Source organism: Tupaia chinensis, unplaced genomic scaffold (genome assembly GCF_000334495.1).
Source record: "Tupaia chinensis unplaced genomic scaffold, TupChi_1.0 Scaffold138407_1, whole genome shotgun sequence".
Classification (NCBI taxonomy): Eukaryota; Metazoa; Chordata; class Mammalia; order Scandentia; family Tupaiidae; genus Tupaia; species Tupaia belangeri.
This window is the reverse complement of record NW_006198305.1, coordinates 692,217-714,496: the sequence shown is the minus strand read 5'-3', so window position 1 is coordinate 714,496 and position 22,280 is coordinate 692,217. Positions and strand designations below refer to the sequence as shown.

Below are 22,280 nucleotides of genomic sequence, written 5' to 3'. Positions count from 1 at the left end.
CCCTGATCTTACTGTTAAGCTGTCTGCCTATGTTGGTATCACATTCAGCTATTAGGCTCCATTAATTGCATGCTGACTGTTCTATTGTTTTTGATAATGTCTTGGAACATAAATTATTCTACAGTTGGATTCAATTAATCTGGTTCCCTTTGAATGAAGAATTATTGAGGCCAGGTTGGATTTTCTTAGCTGTCCTTTTTCTTGGTTTGCTTTTTGCATTGGTAGACCAGTTCACCTAGGTTTTAGCTCATTACTCTCCTAGGGTTACCAGACTCCTCTTAATTGCTATACCCAACTTACATGTGCCCTTATACATGAACTTCTTCACATTCTGTTTCAGATAAAGTTGGTTTCTTTAGGGAGAGCTTAGAGGTTTCTGTTCTTATGACTTGCCTTCTCCCTAGGCAAAACCTCTGAACCACTATTCAGAGCCAGAGTGGAGACAATGGCACACTTCTCTCAAAGTGATACTCCTGCTTTATGAGCAACATGACAGGCAGGAGCATAGCCTCTGGTCTTCTTGGCTTGCCTTTTCCGGTATTCAATCTTTGCCCTTGAAGCACATTGGAGCAAGAGCAACTGGGGCTCTGTGTTCTCAATATGCCATGTCTAGAGTGCAGCCTCTGCCCTTCACAGTAGACAATAAGTGAAGAAAGGAAGCACCCAACTTATTGGCTGCACTTGTCTGGAATTTAGCCTCTACAACATGGAGCCGATGGAGATGAGAAATGTTGGCAGCCTGTACTCCGGAGGAGAGACTGGGAGCTATGGGAATGGGAGGAAGTTTCCAAGTTCTTGGCCACCTCAACCTGGAGTGGATCTTCCCTAACAATGAATTGGAGGTAGGGATAGGAATGGAGGAGGTCATACTAGTGCCACAGATTTGTGCCACCTAAGACTTAGAAAGCTTTCTTCATTTGTTGTATGTCCTCTGGACAGCTTCCAGAGATTTTATATGCTTGACTTTGTTTTGTTTGTTTTGTTTTAATATTCTTCACAAGTTACTACTGTTTTACTGGGGAGTAGGTCCTAGAAGATTCTCTTATAGCCATTCCAGAATTGGACCTCTGGCACTTGTATTTGGTATTTTAGCACAGAGTTTAAAAGCACAGTTTATGTCAGTTTGGAAATCAAAGAAAAGAAATGAGAACTTAGAAGCCGCAAAGAATTTGCTTGTCATGGTTACTTACCTCCAGGGGATTCTGTGAGTCAGACCATTTCTTGGCTTACCTAGTGCCAGAAAAGTTGTAGGCAGTGACATATGACAGCCTAGCACCATAGTGAGGCATGTGATGGTACAGCCAGGTTGTACTATTGACCAGTGACAAGAAAGCAATTGGGCTAGAGCGATAAGGCAAAAGTCCAGTGGGAATCCCAGCAAGGCAGGAAGCAGAGAAATAGGAGGTGAACTGGGAAAGGTCAGAGGCTCTGTTCAAGAACAGTTGATTTTGTTTGTAAAATATGTACTTGCCTAAAGACTCTGAAAAGGAGTAGTATCACATAGTCATGATCTGCAAACTACTTCTAAAAACCGGAAATTCTGCTAATAGGTTAAACATAGAATTAAGAGCATGAAAAATAACCAGCATCTAGTCACTTATTTTTATTTATTTATTTATTTATTTATTTATTTAAGAGAGTGTTTTGCTATAGGGCATGTATGCTAGTCGGACAGAAATAAAGACATAGAGACAGAAAGCAAGAAATCACACACACACACACACACACACACACACACACACACACACAGTGGTGATAGTCACGCTGCAATACCTTCTCCATTCTCCTCTTGGAATCTTGGGCATGCACACACACATGCCCAGCCTGAGTTTTAAGCTGCCAGGTCCAAGACTCAAACTGTGGTCAACTACATGGAAGTCCAGCAACGTAACCATTATGCCATCTGCTGGTCCCTACTTTTACTTTTAAATATGGAAATTAATCCAGTTAAAAAAGAAACCCAACAACTGAGTATTAAGTCATTAATTGTAATAAAAACTTGAAAAAATTAAAATATTGGTTAAATTATTTTGGCATGTCCAAAAATAGATTACAATGTAATTATTTTAGAAAGATATTTGCTGTATATTATTAAGTGTAAAACAGGTTATAAATCAATATGAATAGTATAATCTAACTTTTTGTTATGTGCATATATGTATAGCAAAAGATCTGGAAAGACAGTAGTAAAAGAAACTCCCAGAGCATTTTACTCTGTTGCCAAGTGCATTATAAATATTAATGCATATAATCCTCACAAACAGTACCATTGCTATATCTTCATTTCACAAATGAGAATCTGAAGCAACAAAAGGTAAACTCCTTTCTAGCAAGTGGTCAACTTGAGACACAAATCTAGGTCAACCTGTGTTCGTCCATCTACACTACTCTGCCTCCTGATATACGTGGAATTGTTGACAATTGCTACCATAGGTATCATCTTGTAGTGACAAGATCATTCTTGATCTTGGTTATCTATTAATTATGTTTGCTTACACATGTTTTCTAATTATCCACAATGAGCACATACAATCTTATGTTTGACTTTTAAACAGGCTTAGAATAATCAAAAATATTCCACATGGAAACAAAAATAATATTCCTATCCAAATCTAGATTTTACTTGTAACAACAAAAGTGAACTCTTACGCCTTTTTTTTTTTTTTTTTTGCTATAGGGCACATGCACTCGCCAGAAAGACAGAGAGACAGAAAGACAGAAATAATCATCCCCAGGGGATATGGCCACACCGCAATCCCTTCTTCTCCACTCTCCTCTTGGGATATTGGGCATGCACGCACATGCACCTGATGTGAGTTTAATCTACCAGGTCCGGGACTCCAACCATGGTTGACTACATGGGAGTCCAGCAACATAGCCAGTATGTCAACTGCTGGTCTGGTCCCACACCTATCTTTCTAAAATAACAATCTCAAACACTTGGAAATGTTTACAATTTAATGTCATTATTTACTTCTGAAAAAAATGGACACATGATAAAAAAAAACTATACAAAATTGCTACATCATACTTCAAAAAAAGGGGGGGGTGGGAAGAGGGTAATATCCATTAGAAAATGTTAATCAGCCTCAAAAGTAGTTCAATTCAGTGGGCATTTTCTGTACCAGTGAGTGCTCAGGCATTGGGCTAAGTGCCAAGAACAGAGGAAAAAAAAAATCTAGTACCTGACTACAAGGCCCTTCTGGTCTTGGAGTTTTTATTTATTGGCTACAGAAAGCTGGGACCAGAAGGTGGCATGGTGGTTAAGGTGCTGGATTCCCACTGGCTGACCACAGTTCAAATCCCAGACCCAGCAGCTTGAAAATCATGACAAATAAATAAATAAGTGAGTGAATAAATAAAATAAAAATCAAAGCAAAACAAACAAAGTTGAGTGAGTAGCTTTAATCCCATTCCGTTACCAGATATGCCCATGATGGGGAATGGTAGAAAGCTCATTAATCGAATTACTACATTAAAAAAACATTAAGTCTTGGGGCTAGCACATGGCGTACCAGTTATGTCACTGGACTCCCACATGGCTGACCACAATTTGAGTCTTGGACTCAGTGGCTTGAAAAATCACACTGGACATGTGTATATATGTGTCCAAGATCCCAGCAGGAGAGTGGAAAAGGGATTGAGGCATGGCCATTCCCCTGGGGAAGGATTTTTCACTTTCCCTCTCATTGTCTCTTTTTTCTCTCTGTCTCTCCCAACAGTGAGCACAAACACCCTAGGGCAAAAACCTGTAGGAGAAAAATTAAAACTTTTTCCCCATGGAAAACTTCTTATTGGAAATCTTTGAAATTGGTTGAATGCCCATTTTCCTGTGATGCATTTCATCTTGGAAGGCTTATTACTTTTCCAGTAGTGTCTTCCTATGACTGATTTTAATTTGCCTTTCAAAAAGAGTAAAAGAAAAACTAAAAATCAAATAATTTTCAAACATATAATGTGAGTGAATAAGTTGAACTGGGAGCAGTGATGATAACTAGGTAACCTAGTAGTGGGGGAAATAAAAAGGGAACACAAGGAAGCTGAACGTCTACTTGGGTGCAGTGGAAACCTCAGTGTGCCTTTGTTTCCCTTATAAGCAGGGAGACGGTGCGTATTCCTGTAGCTAGGCAACAGATGACACACTCACATCCCACCCCACAACTCCTGCCTACCGCACATCATTTATAGGTACAGAACTCATAATGGAAGCATCCAAGGAGATGCATGTTAAGAAGGACCCTGAGCAATAGAGGGAAAGGCTGACTCACAAGGAAAGACTGGTTTGTAGGAACCTGGGAAGTAGCATCTGCAAATGGCCAGAAAGGAATGGAAGATACTGACAAAGAACAAATATTCAGCACTCAACTTCATGAAGGCTCAGATCATTACACTTCAGATATAAAAATGACACAAAAAACACGTCTAGTTACCACAGTGAGATACCATTTCAGATCTATTAATGAGGGGTAAAAATGAAAGATATTAATACCATGGAATGTTAATGAGGATGTAGAGCAACAGGAACTCTCATCCATTGCTGGGGGGGGGTGTGTGTGAATGGGAGAAATAAAATGGCCCACACATTTGAGAGTATTGTGTCACAGTTTCTTTAAAGTTCAATATACAACTAACCTATGACCTAGCACTCTTAGGTATTTAGTCAAGAGAAATGATAACATCCCCACAAAAAGACTTGTGCAAGAATGTTTATAGTAGGCTTATTCATAATAGCCAACAACTGGGAACCACCTAAATGTCATCCAAAGGTGAGTGGCTCAAGAAACTGTAGTACAGTTTAACAATGGGATATTACTCAACAAATAAAAAGAACAAATCACTTACATACACAACATAAAAAAAAAACCTCAAAACATGCTTACATAAAATTCCATTGACATAAAATATAATTTCTGTGGTGATAGAAATCAGCATGTGGTTGTGGGCAAGGGAAGGGAATTGACTAGAAAAAGGTAGGAAGAAATTTTCTGGGACAATGAGAAGAGTCTATGTATTATCTTGGATGATGGTTATATAGCTGTATAAAATTGTTAGAACGTCAAACTTTCTAAGATACGTTTTTTAGGTTTTTGCCATAGAGTGTGTGTGCTAGCTGGAGAGACAGTGAAAGGAAAAGTGAGAAATCACCTTTTGGGGAGATAACCATGTGGCAATCCCTTCTCCATTCTCCTGAGACTGTGGACATGCAGGTACACATGCCTGGTGTGCATTTCAAGCTGCCAGGTCCGGGACTCAAACCATGGTCAGTCATGTGAGGGTCCAGCATCTTCACCATGCTACCTACTGGCCCCCTTAAGGCCTGTTTTTTATTACATGTTAACTTTACCTCAATTTAAAAAATTATGACATAAGACTTTATTTTATAGTCACAGATCAGCGAAGCCTAATAAGTTTATACTTTATTTATTCACTAACCATATTATGAAATACTGTAACAAAATGCTCCTTTAACCCCAAAATAATTTTAACAGCATCGAACAGGTATGTTAATTTTTTAAGTTTATTTATTTATAAGAGAGTGAAAGATTGATTTTGACAGGGTCTCTTCACATCACAATCCTCCTGTCCCAATCTCCCAGCTAGCTAGGACACAGGCACATGCCACTGAGCACAGCCTGTATTACGTTGGGCTCAGAACCTAACCCAGGCTTCCCATGTGGCATCTTAGCAGCTGCAGCATTGTGGCTGAGCCAGGTGTATTAATTTTTAAATGTCAAATTTTCTTTTTCTTTTTTTTTTGGAGAGGTTTTTGTTATATGGTGTGTGCACTGGCCAGAAAGACAGAAAGACAGAGAAACAGAAAGTGAGAAATCACCCCCACCCTGGGGGGGGATGGTCACACTGCAATCCCTTCTCTCAGGATCTTGGGCACGCACATGCACCTGGCATGAGTTTAAGCCACTGGGTCTGGGACTCAAACCGTGGTTGACTACATGGTAGTCAAGCGACGTAACCATTATGGCATCTGCTGGTCCCTAAATGTCGAATTTTAAGGTGTAAATGAATCTGCTCAGAAACTCAAGGATTGGTATATTAGTGAAAGTTATCAGAAGTGAATGAACTGACCCATCAGTTCCTCACCCTAGTGGAATTCCCTTCCACTGGCAACTCTGGAAAACTGAAGTTATAACATGTTTTTAACATAAATAAGATCATATTACATACTTGATTTTTTTTCACTCAATAGTCTCAGAAATCTTTTCATAAAAGTACATAAAGAACCACATCCTTTTTTAAAAACCTATGTGGTCTTTATTTATTTTTAATTGCCAGAGGGAACATGCACTCACCAGTGTGTGTGTGTGTGTGTGTGTGAGAGAGAGAGAGAGAGAGAGAGAGAGAGAGAGAGAGAGAGAGAGAGAGAGAGAGAGAGAGAGAGAGAGAGAGAGAGAGAGAGAGAGAGAGAGAGAGAGAGAGAGAGAGAGAGAGAGAGAGAGAGAGAGAGAGAGAGAGAGAGAGAGAGAGAGAGAGAGAGAGAGAGAGAGAGAGAGAGAGAGAGAGAGAGAGAGAGAGAGAGAGAGAGAGAGAGAGAGAGAGAGAGAGAGAGAGAGAGAGAGAGAGAGAGAGAGAGAGAGAGAGAGAGAGAGAGAGAGAGAGAGAGAGAGAGAGAGAGAGAGAGAGAGAGAGAGAGAGAGAGAGAGAGAGAGAGAGAGAGAGAACACTGGGGCTGATGGGGCAAGGTCATGCTGAAATCCCTTTCTCCATCCCATCAGGATATTAAGCATGAAAACACACGTGTCCAGCACGTACTTTAAGCTTTTTGGGCCAGGACTCAACCTGTAGGATCTGGCTCCCAATGAACAGCACTTAACCACTGCCCTACAGAGCCACCTCCCCAGTGACCTTTAAATGCATGCCTTTTTTGGTCACTGCATATCTTGTTTATCACTTAGTACTCTAACTGGATACAACACATATTCAGGAAAAAAAGTCAAATAATCAATGTTTGTGTGACCAAACTTAAAGGTTCTCAGTGGTGTAACAAATTACCCTAAATTATAACATCTAAAATGACAGTTATTTCTCTTTCTAACATAGTTTCTAAGGGCTTAGAATCCGGAAGCTCAAGGTCTCTCAGAGGATGCAGCCATGTTGTCAGCCAGATGTCACTGGGACTGTAGGAGCTGCTTCCTAGCTCACTCTTAATGATTATTAGAAGAGGCATCAGTCCCTTTCTACATGGCCTCTATAAAGTGCAATTACAAATTCCAACAATAATTCAGAAGAGAGCGTGATTAACTCTGTCTTGATGTGCCACAGGAAGAAGGCAGGCTCTAGAGAGCTGGGGAAATTTCATTAGAATGGATGATGCTTGGGCAGACATTGAAAGGTGACAAGGGTTTTGTGAGGCAGAAAGGGATCTAGAAAAGGATCTAGGAATGACATTCTTGGAAGAAGGCAGAGCTTGTGTCAAGGCACAGTGACTTGAAACCATGCTGTATGTTCGAAGATCTCTGAGTACTTTCAATATGCCTAGAGACTCACTGGAGAAAGAACTGTGGTCTCACAACATGGCTCCTCCCAGAACTTCTGATCCAAGAGGAAATGAGTGACAGTGGGTAAAATGGATGCTGTAGAGTCTCTTATAATCTAGTCCTGGGAGTGACAGCCCATTTAGTCAGCCGTATTCTGTTGAGCACACAAACCAACCCTTGAGTGGATTACACAGGGTGTGAACACCAAGAGGCAGAGATCTTTGGGAGGCTTGTTACTTATTTCTCTAGTTATGTAAAACAATGATGAAACCCAACAAACACGCTAGATTAGATTGAACCACCTGGTAGCCAGCAATGAAATCCAGGTATCTGACGCTTCGACGGATGGATGATTGAATTATCCAAGTTCAATTATTTCCAGTTGTCCAATACCTGACTAGAGATCAGTATTTGTACCATAGTAACCACAAAATTGAGAGGAAGGAAAATATGCCTGTTTGAACTAAATACCGGTTTACTATGTATGACTATAAACATGTGAATGATAATGGTAATATGTAAGTGACACAGATGTTCTCTTGCTTAACTACCAACAATTCCTCATGTAGTTAGGTTAGTCTAGTCATCCACCTGACTGACTAGGAGACAGATTCCACCCTGGTATGGTTCTTGCTGACCCTGTTTGTACTTCTTCTTCCACCTAGCCCTCTCCATCTCATGTTCCATGCTTGTCTTGGTTGGTCTTTACCTTCTCAAGTAGTTCTGTCCCCAAAAGTATGTCGGCTACAAGAGGGCTATAGAGTTGAAGTATTTATTAAGGCTCTTTCTATTCCCAGCTTTCCACTTTATCTCCCACCACACTCCCTTCTCCAGTGTATGTTCTAATCTGAAAAGTGCTCAGGGATCTTCAAACATACAGTATGGTTCCATGTTTCTATGCCTTGACACATATTTGGTCTTCTTTCAAGAATGTCATTCCTAGGTCCTTTTCTGCTTGGCAAAAAACCTTTTCACCTTTCAACTCTTTGCCCAAGCATTGTACCTTCTAAGGAAACTGTCCACCTCTCCAGGGACTGCCTTCTCCCTGTAGTGCACCATGGCAGAATTAGTCACTCTCTTTTCTGGATTATTGCTGGAATTTGTGCTTGTTTCAATTTCTAAATCATTCTTGACTACTAAAAGGTTAACTATTTCTTTACACAGGGTAATTTTTTCCCCCTAAAGAGAGGTCCATGAAGGTCCACACCTTACTACAGTACCTGGCCAATAAAAAATATTCAATCAATATTTCAGCAAGTGAACTGGAGAGCTGAGGAAGCATGTATTTTATGCTGCAGTGTACTGTTAAGTGAGAAACATCTCAGGTTCTAACCCCTAATGCCACAATTCAATTCACATTCTGTACTTGACCCACTCCATCCATCTGTGGGTAGGTAGCCCCCCTTCCCTATGTGCCATGCTAACTGCTGGGCTACATCAATCTTTGCTACTTCTTGTGAAGAATCTTTGCCTCTGCTTCTCAAGGGGTCACTTGCTTGTTGGTCACGTAACAGTCCTCAAGCCTCAATTCCACATGGATTGCTCTGGTTACATAGAAAGGCCTAGTAGGGGTGGCGGTGGTGATTGAACATGCAGGCTTTAAAATACTAGATAGGAGCTTGTTTGGTGCATGATGCTAGACATGTTACCTAGCCTCTCTGTGCTATGTAAAAAAGGAGATACACTTGCTTTGAGGATGATATTGGTCAGGTCTTGAAAGAAACTTACTTCACCTTACAAAGTTCAAATGAATGGATTACTTATAGAGATTTGAGCAAGGTGAGGGAACAAAGGTTGGTGGGGCACCAAGAGAGTAGCCACAGTGGGAAGTTGTTATCATCCCTATGGCTGAAAGGACAAAGGGAGCCACTGAAAGTTGTAATCTGGAAAGGGGGACTTGCCAGAGGACACTAAAGTGTGAGGGATGCAGCTCACTGAGGCTAGAGAGGCAGCCCAAAGCATGAAGGGATAAGAAATATCTTGGTCTCTCCCCCCCTCACTCACTCTCTGATGGATTGGCTGCCAGTGTCATCCACTGGCAGAAGCAAGTGAGTAGAGGGAGAAGCAGCCTGCAGAGTTTGGTTTCCTGGTATACAGAGCAGGGCAAAGGCAGCCATTGAAGGGGTTTAGGGGTCAGACACTAGCGAGCACAAGGATTAATGAGAGCACATATAAAGCGTGCTTTTAGCAAGACCTGGCACACAGGTGATCAAGAAACAGTAGTTGTGATAGGTTAGTACTACAGCTGCAAGGTCAGTGCACCTTCTGGTTATACCTGATGGCATCTCAACACTTCTAAGCAAGAGTCATAGGGTCACAATGTCACAATAGATCGGCAAGACCTCATTGGTCTGTTCAGTCTCATAAACGTTTCTCCTGGAAAGAGGGCCTTAATTATCCTTCTCTGTTCTCATTAGGCTAGATTAGGCTATTTAACCTATCTCCAGGTTTGGAGTTAGGAGAAAAAAAAATAATTTCTAAGCAAAGTTCTTTTGAGAAGACTGTCCATCTGGGCACCACAGATCCCTTTCCATATGGCCAGTTTCAAAGATTTTCCTTTTTCCTTCTTAACTAATGGACTGAGACAAAACGGCCATGCTAACAGCAACTGTCCTGCATTTCGTCTACTGTTGCCCTAGCATAAAATATGTAAATTGTATAAGTGGTTTAAAATGTTTTAAAAAACACTTTGACTTGCCACTGTTCAGCTTGCTGCTATCTTTCCTGTTTTGCTTTTGTCCCTGTGGCTGGTTCCAGGTGCTCTGATACTCCCTGCCCCCAACTGCAATCTCTAATCACTACTGCCATTGGCAGCACCTTCCTCTTCCTTCTCTTGCTGTTCCCTTTTACTCATTTAGGTCTCTTGTCACGTTTCTCATTTCTCTCAGCATTCGAGCCAGAAAGCTGGCCTCTTAGTCTAACACTGCCAATCAAACCACCCAACCTTCAAAGAGACAAACTGATTAATCACTGCAATGAGATACAATCTTCAGTTCTTTGACTTGGCTACCTGTTTGTTACTGAGTGTGCAGGGTTTGAGTTTTCTGAAAGCCAAATGTGATCACCTCCCCTCTTGCCACAGTAGGATGTACAATAATTGTGCAGTTTGGTCAAGCAGGCACTGCAGGCGGAAAGAAGTCAGGGAGTTAAGTATGGGCTAGAAAAACAGAGAACTCCTGACTAGGGTAGGATCTTAGATGGAAACCTCTCTCCCCCTACCACCTTCGGCATAGGGGTTGTAAGATAAACTGAGATATCCAGTCTTTTTGGAGTTAGGTGCCTCATTTCAAATGGTAGATACAATGCTTAGTGGGCTCTCAAAGGAGCACTTCTCTTATTCTGTGACTAAGGAGCTTCTGAAGGTCAATGGTAGGATGGGGACCACTTAAAAGTTTTACTGGTGGAATTGAATTCACTTTTTGGCTCCAGTTGACTCACTTTTAATTTAGTCCTTCAACTCTTTTCCAATATAGTATGCTATTGCCCCTGTGGGGTTACTGTGAAGGGGCCAATGTGTACATTGGCGCTTTAAATTTATCCTTTAAATATTAGTTCTTTTCAACAAGTTTTAAAACTAATTAGTTCAAGTTTTAGAATTCATTGGCTTTTAACTATAAAAGAAAATGATAGCTACAGAATAAATTATTTCTCTGCATCTAGACAGAGAGGTTAACTTCTGATAAATGAAGGAGGAAATAATATATGCTTAAAAGTTCATTTAGCTTTTATTATATAACTCTAGTGTTAAAAAAATGAGTACTGAGTATTTAACATTGTGCTGGCTCAAAGAAACTCATTGGCCTTCTCCCTAAGGAATGGGAAATCTTGGTGGATAAAGTTTAAAAATTATAACAATTTAAAAGTAGGCACGTACATATTTTATGAACCTAAATACTAGCTAAATAACTGGGCCTGAATGGTGTGTTACTCAAAATATGAGCTTTGGAGAATCATTGTTAAAGGCATTTGAGTGTAAGAATTTCATCATTCTTATTATTTTCACTTTGAAGACTTGTAATTTGAGAGTTATTCAGAAAACAATGCTGTGTACTGTAAGAATTTAATCCAGTGTATAAACTGTCTTGTTCTAACAACTGGACAGATGGGATTTCATAGGATTAAGTTTGGCTTTCAAAGTAAATTCTGAAAGGAACAAAGGAAATGACCTTCACACTGTAACAAGTCAAAGCTGATGCCATTAGACGTCTTCGTTTATTTAGCTTGTCTAGGAAGTAGTTATGGCACCATTTTATTACTCTGAACAGGACTGAGATTTTCAAGATCTAAAAAATTCTACAATTAATAGCAATTGTTTATTTATGGAAAAGATGAGAGTATATATATCAACCTACAGACTAAGATGAACACAGTTACCTAGACTGTCTTGCTATATCTTAGATCAAAATAACTCAAATTCAGCTATATGTTTGACTAGTGAACAGGGAAACTCATGCTAGGCATTGCTACTCTTATTTAATAAACACAGAAATATTTGAGTCAGTCACTCCATCCTAGTCTTATTGTAACAGCATTTTATCCATTCCCTTCCTCATGCTAATCACAACAATGGCTGATGCAATGATAAACCATGATCATGAAAAACCAGGGTGTAACTTACCTTTTTTCCATAGGATAGTCATTAGCACAATCATTTAATGAGCTTAATAAACTCAAAATGTTCCATGGAAGAGGTATGGAGAGGTTTAATAACAAATGACCAGTCTTTAATCTATCCAGACTTTTCACCATGGAACATTTCTATCACATGTTTTGAGGCCATTTGTTATTTAAAGTCCTAATATTAAACTATAGAACACAAAACTCACCTGTAATTATATTTGCAAAGCTAAAACTACATCTTAGCCATATAGTAGTAGTAATGATTATTAATCTAAAAAATAGCTAAAACTTAGCTTTAAAAAGATGGGAGAGCCAGATGGTGATGCAGTAGCAAAAGGGGATGGTTTGCAAGGCAATCTCCCATGGGAAGGTTCCTGGTTCAAGTCCAAGACCTCTCTCTGCCAGGTATGTGCTTGCATATGATCCAGGGCTGGCTGAGGTTGGATCATGGAATCAGGACCCTGTTTGGGATGTTGTCTCTCTGGTTCATGAAAGAAATAAACAAAAACTTTAAAAAGGGGGAGGAAGGGGACTAACAATGTCCCTCCACAGAGAATGGGTAAACTATGATATATTCAAAATAATACTACGTAGAAATAAGAAACAGGCTGTAAATATGCTCAGCAACATAAATGAATCTCAAAAATTCGAGCAATAGACACAAAAGATGATAAACTGTATGATTTCACATATATGAATATATAGAACAGGCAACACTAATCTTTGGTAATGTGAGTCAGAACAATAGTTATATGGAAAGAAATGAACTGAAAAGAGGCCTGAAGGAATTTTCCGGAGTGATGGAAAAGTTCTCTATCTTTACTGAGATCGTGGATTCCAAATTTCACATTAAAAATGAAAAATATGTGTACAAATATCTAAATTTCAAAAAAATATATAAAGCATTATTTACTAGATCCTAAAGTTAGTTATAAGCTAACCATAGGAGACATCTAATAAATCTTACTATTGTTAAAAACCAATGGACGATTCATAAAGCAGATATGCAGCTTTAATTCACTGTGGGCGTTTCTCTGACCATTCCCTCTATCAGATAAAAACTGCTTCTGTCTTACAAAGATACCTTTTTCCCCCTCTTATATGTAAGAGGGGTGGGGAAGGAAAAGGAGAGAGGCAGTTACAGAAATTTTTTGATAGCAGCTTACTGTGTCATAATTCTGCCCTAGCCTCCTAGTTAGCCAGTGAGAGCACCCAAGTTCAGGTGACCAGGGAACTGAACCCATTCTTCGAGAATGGCTTCCACTCTCCTAAGCAGTGGCACTACCTGTGCGCCAACACAGGTGGGCCACAGATAAAACTTTTCTCTTTTTTTTTTTGGAGAGGTTTTTGCTATAGGGCGCATGCGCTCACCAGACAGAGACAGAGAGACAGAAAGCGAGAAATCACCCTCCAGGGGGGATGGCCACGCCACAATCCCTTCTTCTCCATTCTCCCTTCGGGATCTTGGGCACGCATGCACACGCACCTGGCGTGAGTTTCAAGCCACCGGGTCCTGGACGCGAACCGTGGTCAACTACATGGGAGTCCAGTGACATAGCCATTAACGCTAACTGCTGGTCCCCAGATAAAACTTTTATGAGATATTTTTACTACCAAGTACTGTACACCATAGTAATGTCCCATTTAATTATTTAGGGTATATGATATAGATCATGAACCACTGGTTGAATATAAACACAAAAATGGGATACTTATGTTGGAAAGCCTTAAATAAAATTCAGAAAAAAGCTAAAAATCATGAAAGTTTACAATGTATTATTTTCTTTAATTCTAGACATCACATCATATGATAAAATCACAACCACTTTTAGATGACAGTACATTCAAATTTCTAACACCCAGTTATTTTCATTTCCACAGTGTTAACTCCACACTGCATTTTCATTTCTATACAGAGCAGACCAGCTTTTGGACTGCAACTGCAGACCACGTTTCTGGTGCAATACTAGTAATAATTACTATTTTAATCATGACCACATGAAACCACATTTATATTCCCTGTACAATAGAGAGATGAGGTGTTTTTCAATATATAATTATATGGAACTCTTCAGTGATAGTGTTCAAAAGCAATTCAGATAGCTGAAAATGGGTTTTGCTACCTCAGTCCATATATTTCATAAAAAGATGAAGTGTCTGTCACAACGTGTAGAAATAAATATGTGGCACAGCCATTCTTCCTTCAAAATACTGTCTGGAAAAAAATTCCAAGCTGACTTAAAAAAAAAAAAAAAAACTCAGAAAACATTATTTGATGTTCAGTACTATAATCTTCCTGAATCTATTTTCAATTGGAACAAATCTGCAACTGCTACTACATTGATTTAATAATAATATCCAGAGTCCAGACAGAGTCCTTGAATGTCTAGTTCATATTCTACATGAAAAGACTCCTTAGCACCCAACTAATACAAGAGAAAGCTGATGTTTTGTATTAAGATCTGTATCAACAGCAAAGATAGTATAGCCATTTTTTTTTAAACAGTGATGCTAGAAGTGATGAAAATATATGCACAGCTGAACACGGATGCCATTAAACACAAGAACAAAATGTCATTTGATGCATATCAATTTGAATATATTTATTTTAATTTATTTTGATACAGTATTAGAAGGACTGCATAATTATGGAGACTGCTGCAAACATTTGATGCTACTGTTTATGAAGCATCAGGCATGCACAATAGTTACCTTTTAAAAGTTCTCATGGATATATCTTAACACATTTATCTTATGCTACAATATGTTTAAAGCATTTAGTAATTTTAAAACAAATATTTTATCAATAATTGACCTATGTCTAATGGGGGTAAACAAAAATTTTCTCCTGTCTCATATCCAATAGTAATATTAAACCTTACTCCCCAAATTGCTATTTAGTTTATATGTCACCCTTAAAATTCCAGAAGTAATGAAAATTATTATCACTACTCAAGAAGTACAATTTCCACAGCAGTCTACCCACTGCACACTTACGGCATGCCAACCCTTTAGGGATCACATGGTAAAAGTGACCTGCTAGTGGCTACAGATGACAATAACTAAATATATCAGTATTTTCTTTTTATTCTGGGTCTCTTTATTTGGAACTAAGTAAAGGTTTTCATTAATATAAACTTCAAACAAAATTTTATTTAACCCTAACATAAGAGTAGATAACACTAAAAACCTTTATTTTAAGGGTATGGCAAAATGGAAAATGTTTCAATCACATTAGAAAAATGGGTGAGAAAGAAAGCACAGTTTGTTTTTCCATTAAAGAAGCATTCCACTCAAATACTCATAAAAACTTACAAATTCAGATTGCTTGGTTCTTGGTCATTTATGGCTTAAAAGTACTGGTTCTGAAAGCCACTTCGGGCTAAAAGAAATTTATATAACTAATGTATATTGATTGTATATATAGAAAATCATGCAATAAATAAATGTTTTCATGTACACTGAAATCTTCGTGAAGAAAGGGGTTTGTAAGTGTGAATAGTAATGTTTCTTCCCTTTTACCAAGAAAATATGCCCAGGAAGATCCCTGCCTTTGGCCTATTTAAAATCCTACTTGCCAAGTCATTGTGATTTTCAGTTGGTAAGGGAAGGTAATGTCTCAAGACATCTGCAGTAAGGAACTGACTTGCCTCAAGTGCAGGTGTTGTGAGACCCAAGCTAGGCAGGACCAGACTCTCAGTATCCCACAATCCTGCTTAAAGTCATTTGGAATATTTGACTAGCTGGACTATCAAGTGGGTAAGTGCTTAGAATAAGCACTGGATGTTTTTATTAGTATCTTTCTAAAAAATCTATCTGCCCTTTCAATTTCTTTCTTTTGAGGATTGCTAGGTTGAGATCTACTCACTACTCCTGGTTTTGATATGCCCCCACGACGTGAGAGTTGAACTGAACTACAATGATTGTAATGTCATCTCTGTACATACGAGCAAGCTCTTCAGGAAGACTGAGCATTTTGGAGAGGCGTTCGTGATCAACAGCCCCAAACTCATTGTTGCCCACTGCATGGCGAATGAGATGGGTTGCTGCATTCTGATCCTCAAACACTGAGGACATCTTGGCTCTCCTTTCTGTTAAGAGACCATGCATCTGTCCCAGAGTCACCTTGTAGCCACCAACAGCTATGGGCTGTTGGTGATGCATGCCAGTTAGGTACTCACCCACAATCCTAACCACATCCTGCCTGTGCATAGTCTCCCACAACCCATCAGTAGCCAACACCAGAAACTTATCCTGTGGCCTTAATCGGTGGTAAGTTACCTCTGGCTCAGCAGTTAGGTAAGGAGGTGTGTGATAATTAGGAGGGATAAACTTGGTATATTCATTGTCATTCAACTGGTCTGGGCCAGATTCTATCACTCTCTTTTGAAGGTCAATGCTCCATTTGAACTTTACATCTCCAAAGGCCCTAAAAGGCATCAGCAAACCAAGCAGCCGATCCTGTTTCACCACACTCTTGGCCTCATTCTTTGGGTGTTCCAACTTTAGCCGTTCTAGTTCTCTTTCATTCTGAGCATTGTGGTCATTAGACAGTGTAACTGCTGACCAAGAGCCATCTTCTTCCTGCACACCAAGCATGGCTCTGCTATCGCCGGTATTGGCCACATGAAGGTCAACACCATCCACATGGGCCACACAAGCAGTGGCACCTGAAAATGCCACACGAAGCACCAGGTAGTTGAGGAAAGAATTAGGATCACCAACTTGAGCCTCTAAGGAGATGTCATTATCAAGCCTCTTGAAAGCATTAATTAAGGCCTCCTTAACGTCAATATCACTTGACTCGCCAGTATTGAGGTCTATAAGCTCTTGCCAGTAAGTCCTCAAGCTATTGAAGTACAGTTTAGATGCTTCCTTACTGAAGTAATCATTGGGATGCTTGTGCCACTGGAGGATGGGGAGCAGAGCCCGGCCACTTTCCACTGCATTTTCAATCTCTAGCAAAGTCTCATGGGGTAACAAAGAGACAGCAATATAATAAAACAGTCTTTCACTGACTGCCTGGGAGCAAGCACAGCCAGCATGGCCATCAAAAACCCCCAAAAGCATCCCTCTGGTCTGCAAGCAGGTTGCTGCACTTCTCCGGTCTTCGATGGGTGCATTTGCAGGCAGCTGATTGCTGTCAAATCCAAGGATAGAACTGACATTTTTACCATCAAATTCTGGCACTTTGAAACTGTATTCATTAGCTTTAAGGATGCTGTTGACCTGTGGAGGAGTGAGGTAAAACTTCTGTGGCGTGGAAGCGTATCTCCTTCCTTGGGTATACTGCCACCAGTTCTCCTTTGGCCTACAAAAGGTGGCATACGCTGGATGAGGCGTGTATCTCAAGCGACTCTGAGGAATGTAGGGTGATGAACAACAGAGATGTTTGTGGTGGCAGTAACATGCAGTGCCATAGATTCTGCTCAGTTCACAGTTACGGATGAGAGGAAAAAACAGTTGAGTTGGTCCTGGCATGGCATCAGAAAACAGCGGTAGGCTGGAACTTCTGACTGGGATTCCTAGATAGCAAATTAGACAGATGTACACAAAGAAAAGGGTTATATTTCAGATTACTTAATCTAGCTTTCTGTTTATATTTATATTTAGCAAGTGAATCTACATGCTACGGCACGTGCTTGGTGGTGCTTATTTATACACATATCATGGACTATTTCTACAGGGGTATCCTGGTAAGTACAACTATCAATTATTCATGGAGTCAAAACTAAAATGCAATTCAGCCTCATTTTTCTCTTTTCTTCAAATTTCTTTGTGCAGTACAAACCGTACAGAATATACAATAGATTTAGCTGAAGAAAGCTGAGGAGATGAAGGTTATATAACACTATGCAGCAGCATTCTACCTGGCCAATCGCCCTTCTCTTTCTCTATCCTTAAAAAAGGCCTTGAAACTCTCATTTTTCAGAAGAATGTCTCCATTTATCAAGATCTTGTTTCTAGAACTGTGGCCAGTTGTTGGCATTTGATTACACATAGGTATCATCACAAAAGTGTGAAGATGCATCCTCAACATATATATACTTATATATGCAACACATATACTACTGTATAATTTTCACTATAATATATACAAAAAAAATTCTACATAATGAAATAAAATAGAAATTCCAATTTTTTTTTTAATGCACCCCAGTGAATGGTCTTGCAAATCCTATTTCTCTAGATCATGTCACCAATTTGGCAATCTAAGAGGCACAGTTCTGCCACCAACTCGCCAAATAGTTCTGGAAAAGTCAGCTCACCTCTTTGGATTTCACTCTCCTAAAATGTAAGTAAACAAATTGAAGCAGATGCTATTTTATATATATATCTTTTTCTAGGATTCATTCTTTTACGCTTGTTGACATGAGGTGTTTAAATCAAATACTGGTTTTACTTATTCATCGCTGAATTTTTCTGCGTTGTTCATGATAAAAAGGTTTAAGGATTCTAATACCTCTAAAACTTTGTTAGTAATATAAACAGTCCCCTGCTTAACAGTCACAAGAGAAAGCTACAGAAACATCATTCTCATCTATGGAATCCAAATGGAATTCACTTCAGGAAAAATGTTTTTTCTTATATTAGACAAAAGACCAAAAAAAAGGGAAAACAATAAAGAAACAGCAGTCCAAGATTTGGATTACAAACATATGGTATTATAAATATTAATTTTTAAAAATCATATCATACTAAAAATAATTATCAGGGTATTTACTGGGTTGTCAGAAAAGTCATGCATTTTTGCACAGAAAAACATAGAAAAATAACATTATGACTTAGCCGACAACTCAATATGTGGAGTTTAATAAACATATATCCCATGCTTAATCTCTGTCTTGAGTCTTGAGTTTTCTAAGGTCCACTGACCTCTTCTTTTCATCTGACCTCCACCTCTTCCCTCAAATTCACTTCAGCCAAATGTGGCTCTAAAATAAAGATATTGCCTTTCTACAAATATATACAAATCTACAGAATGCTTCTTCCCACACTGAAGTTGCAAGTATACTGTTTTAGTGCTTTAACATCTACTGGGTTGTCAGAAAAGTCATGCATTTTTGCACAGAAAAACATAGAAAAATAACATTATGACTTAGCCGACAACTCAATATGTGGAGTTTAATAAACATATATCATTATCCCAGGTAATTTATGCAAGAAAAAAATCATTTTTCCTCAATAACATATATTTTCCCTGAATTCTTGATATACTGCTTCAAAGTATTCACTTAGACTGTTTAAGAAACAGACTTTAGAAATACTTTAGATAAATAAATTCAGTAAACAAAAAGGAATAAGGAAATATAAAACCATTTGAGTTTTAGTATCAATAACTCCTTTCCAAGGTTTAATCCATTAAGAAAAAATTTTACAAATGCCATAGAGTGTTAGCTATATATTAAATTATTTTCAAGTATCTTTTTTTGAAGAGTAATCTGAGAAAGGTAATAATTGGAAGGAAGTGCACAGAAAACACTGAAAAATCAATTCTTATTTGGGTCTGTAATAAGCACAGCATAAGCCAGCCTTACAGAACCTCTTTTACAAGTGGCAGAAATATCATCATTTTAACTACAGTATCTAGGAAGGGACTTGTTTACAAAAACGAAGACAAAATCAGGCACTAGAAAATGATGGCTAGAATTTTGGAAATAAGAATGCATAACTAAATAAACATCCTGAAGGGCAATAATGAAAAAGTGAAATTCCAGAAGAACAGGAACCTATCGGGACTAATCACATAAGTAACAGCACTTCAAACTAAATACCTGAAAGTCATCCAAAGGTTAAGTATACATGACTGAGCCAGGAAATGTGTTCCCATGTTGGGCCATAGGACACTGGCTTTCAGATATCAACCATTTACCTTTTTTAAGTTTGCACGCAAGAAAGCACACCAACTTTACACTTTGAATAAAGACTTTCTATTATTAAAAATGTCAACAGACACAATCTTCATAAAAATGTAATTTTTTCCCTAACTTTATGTCTGCATTTGTCCTTCTTTAGCACGTAAGACTTTCAAGGTAGGGGGAGTGTCTACATGGAATGTAGATGAACTCAAAGAACCATTTAGAATGTGTAGGAGGGAAGGTTGATAGATGCATAACTGGGTTTGATTATATGATGCTGAATCAAGGAAAACAAACCCAGGAAATCTCCACTTTCCTTAAATTCCTTTGTTTGGACAGTATTTCTGCATTTGTAGTCGACTGCAAAATGAATGAAATCTTGGAGTAAAAAGCTAATGACTCATGCAGCAAGTGCTCAAAATAAGATTTAAATTCAAACATCAAGCAAACATTCAGCTACACCTTCTTTTAAGGCAAAAGTCCTCAAGATTAAAAACAACAAAGCAGAGAGTGAATTCTATCGCCCATATCAGTTATTCAGAATGTTAGCATATAGATTGAGATGGTATCTCAATCCCAGAACTCCCAATATGACTTCAAAAGACAAAATTCTTAAGGAAGCTGGAATTCATAAAAACCTTGCTGTGATTACTGTGATTAAAAAGCATTCTATCATCTTCGATTACTGTGATTAATAAGCATTCTACCATCTTCAGTGATATATTCTCTCCAACAGACCAGATACCCTTAGAAGTAAAAAGTGCTTCCAAATGTCTCATAAACAATAAGTGAACATTGGAAAAAACTTATATTTTCTAAATATCCTATGATTCAACAACCAAAACATTCTCTATGAAATAAAAACTTCTGACTAACTCGCTAAATTAAAGGAGTACAAGGCTTGACTGGACAAGGAAAACAGCAACAAGGTACAGTTGCTGATAAACTGGAGCAGTGCCAAATTTTCAAGTTATTCCTAACCACAATTTCACCAAAAAGTTCCTACCCCATGATCCGGTCTCAGCCACATTATATGCAGCATCTCAGTCCGAAGCAGATTTGGCTGATTTCACCAATGACTAATAAGGAAAGATGCGCTGCAACCAGAAACAGGAAAGAGAATCATCCATTCTTACTGATGTGTTGGGCAGAGCCGGTGCCAAGGAATGATTCCACTTCATCAATAAACCCATGGACCAAATTAATTAGAAAATCCTATTACTGCACCTACTCCGGAGCTCTTTAGCTTTGCAAAGCTTTTGAAGTACATAAAAAAATGCCCTACTAGTCATGAAATGTGTCTGAAGCCCAGTTTATGTAATCCAATTCCATGAAACACCCTGCATAAAGACTGCTATTTTTCTGGAAATATTTAGCCATTTCACAGCTCTGCTATCTCTGTATGAATGAAGAAATCAATTTTCTTCAAAAGGTACAAAGCACCAACCCTGCACTTGTTTGATTAGTTTCCTTTGTCTCTGCCTGAAAATTGCACCCACTGAGACAGTAAAGCTACCCTGTCCTGGACACCTTTGTCTGTTTTCCCTATCTATTCCACGCCGACCCACCTAAAACCATCCATACACAAAATCGGCCAATATCCTTCCTGAGTACCCAACGCAGGTACTTAAGTGAATACCTACCAATTCGTCTGGGCCCAGGACACACACACATTCTCCTGTCATCACAACACGGAGCCGACAACATCCACAACCCGCGCGGGCAGCAGCAGCGACAGCAGCACCGGCCCATTGAAAGCAAGGCAGAGATGCTCATTAGAGGAGGCAGCGGCCGGGAGGCGGGTGCGGAGGAGGGGCGAGGTCTAGCTCTAGCTCGGTGAATGGGCTGGGAGGAGGGAAGAGGATGGAGAAGGGAGAAAGGGGTGGGGAGAAGGAAACCAAACAAACCCACCCAGCCGGAGAGGAAGAGTTACAGCCCCAGGCGGCGGCAGACCAAACGCGAGCAGAGGCGCGCCCCGGAGCCCGCCCCTCCATCCAGCTGGGCGCAGAGCCCGTAAGAGCGCGGCATCCTCCGCCCGCTACCCGCCCCGCCCCACGCGGCGCCGGCTCCAGGGTAGAGAACCCGGGTGGGTACAGGGGGAGTCTAGGGCACAGACCCGCAGCAGCAGCTTCCAAGAGCGCACCCTCCCGCGGGTCCCCAAAGGCGCCCCCCACCCTGACAGCAGGCGCGCAGGGCCTTGCGGACCCCAAAGGCAGCGTGCGGGCCCCGCCTCCCACCCCCAGCCCGCGGCGGCCCCCAGCGTCTCCACGACGGTCCAGCAGCCCCAACGCACACCCGCACACCTGGC

General features: G+C 39.7%; 1 protein-coding gene across 2 annotated transcripts; it reads right to left on the bottom strand.

Annotated features, from left to right (window-relative positions):
- Window positions 1–14,701: 14,701 nt before the first annotated feature.
- PDP1 (pyruvate dehydrogenase phosphatase catalytic subunit 1) lies at window positions 14,702–21,992 on the bottom strand. 2 transcript variants are annotated; one of them, XM_006161283.3, is made up of 2 exons: window positions 21,616–21,992; window positions 14,702–17,638 (listed from the first exon to the last, which is right to left on the bottom strand). In XM_006161283.3, the coding sequence occupies exons 1-2, from the start codon at window positions 21,746–21,748 to the stop codon at window positions 15,981–15,983; spliced, it is 1,791 nt and encodes a 596-aa protein (XP_006161345.3). In that variant the 5' UTR covers window positions 21,749–21,992; the 3' UTR covers window positions 14,702–15,980. The 2 variants fall into 2 exon arrangements, with proteins under 2 accessions (XP_006161345.3, XP_006161346.1); XM_006161284.3 differs by lacking the exon at window positions 21,616–21,992 and adding an exon at window positions 20,979–21,095.
- Between the last annotated feature and the right edge of the window lie 288 nt (window positions 21,993–22,280).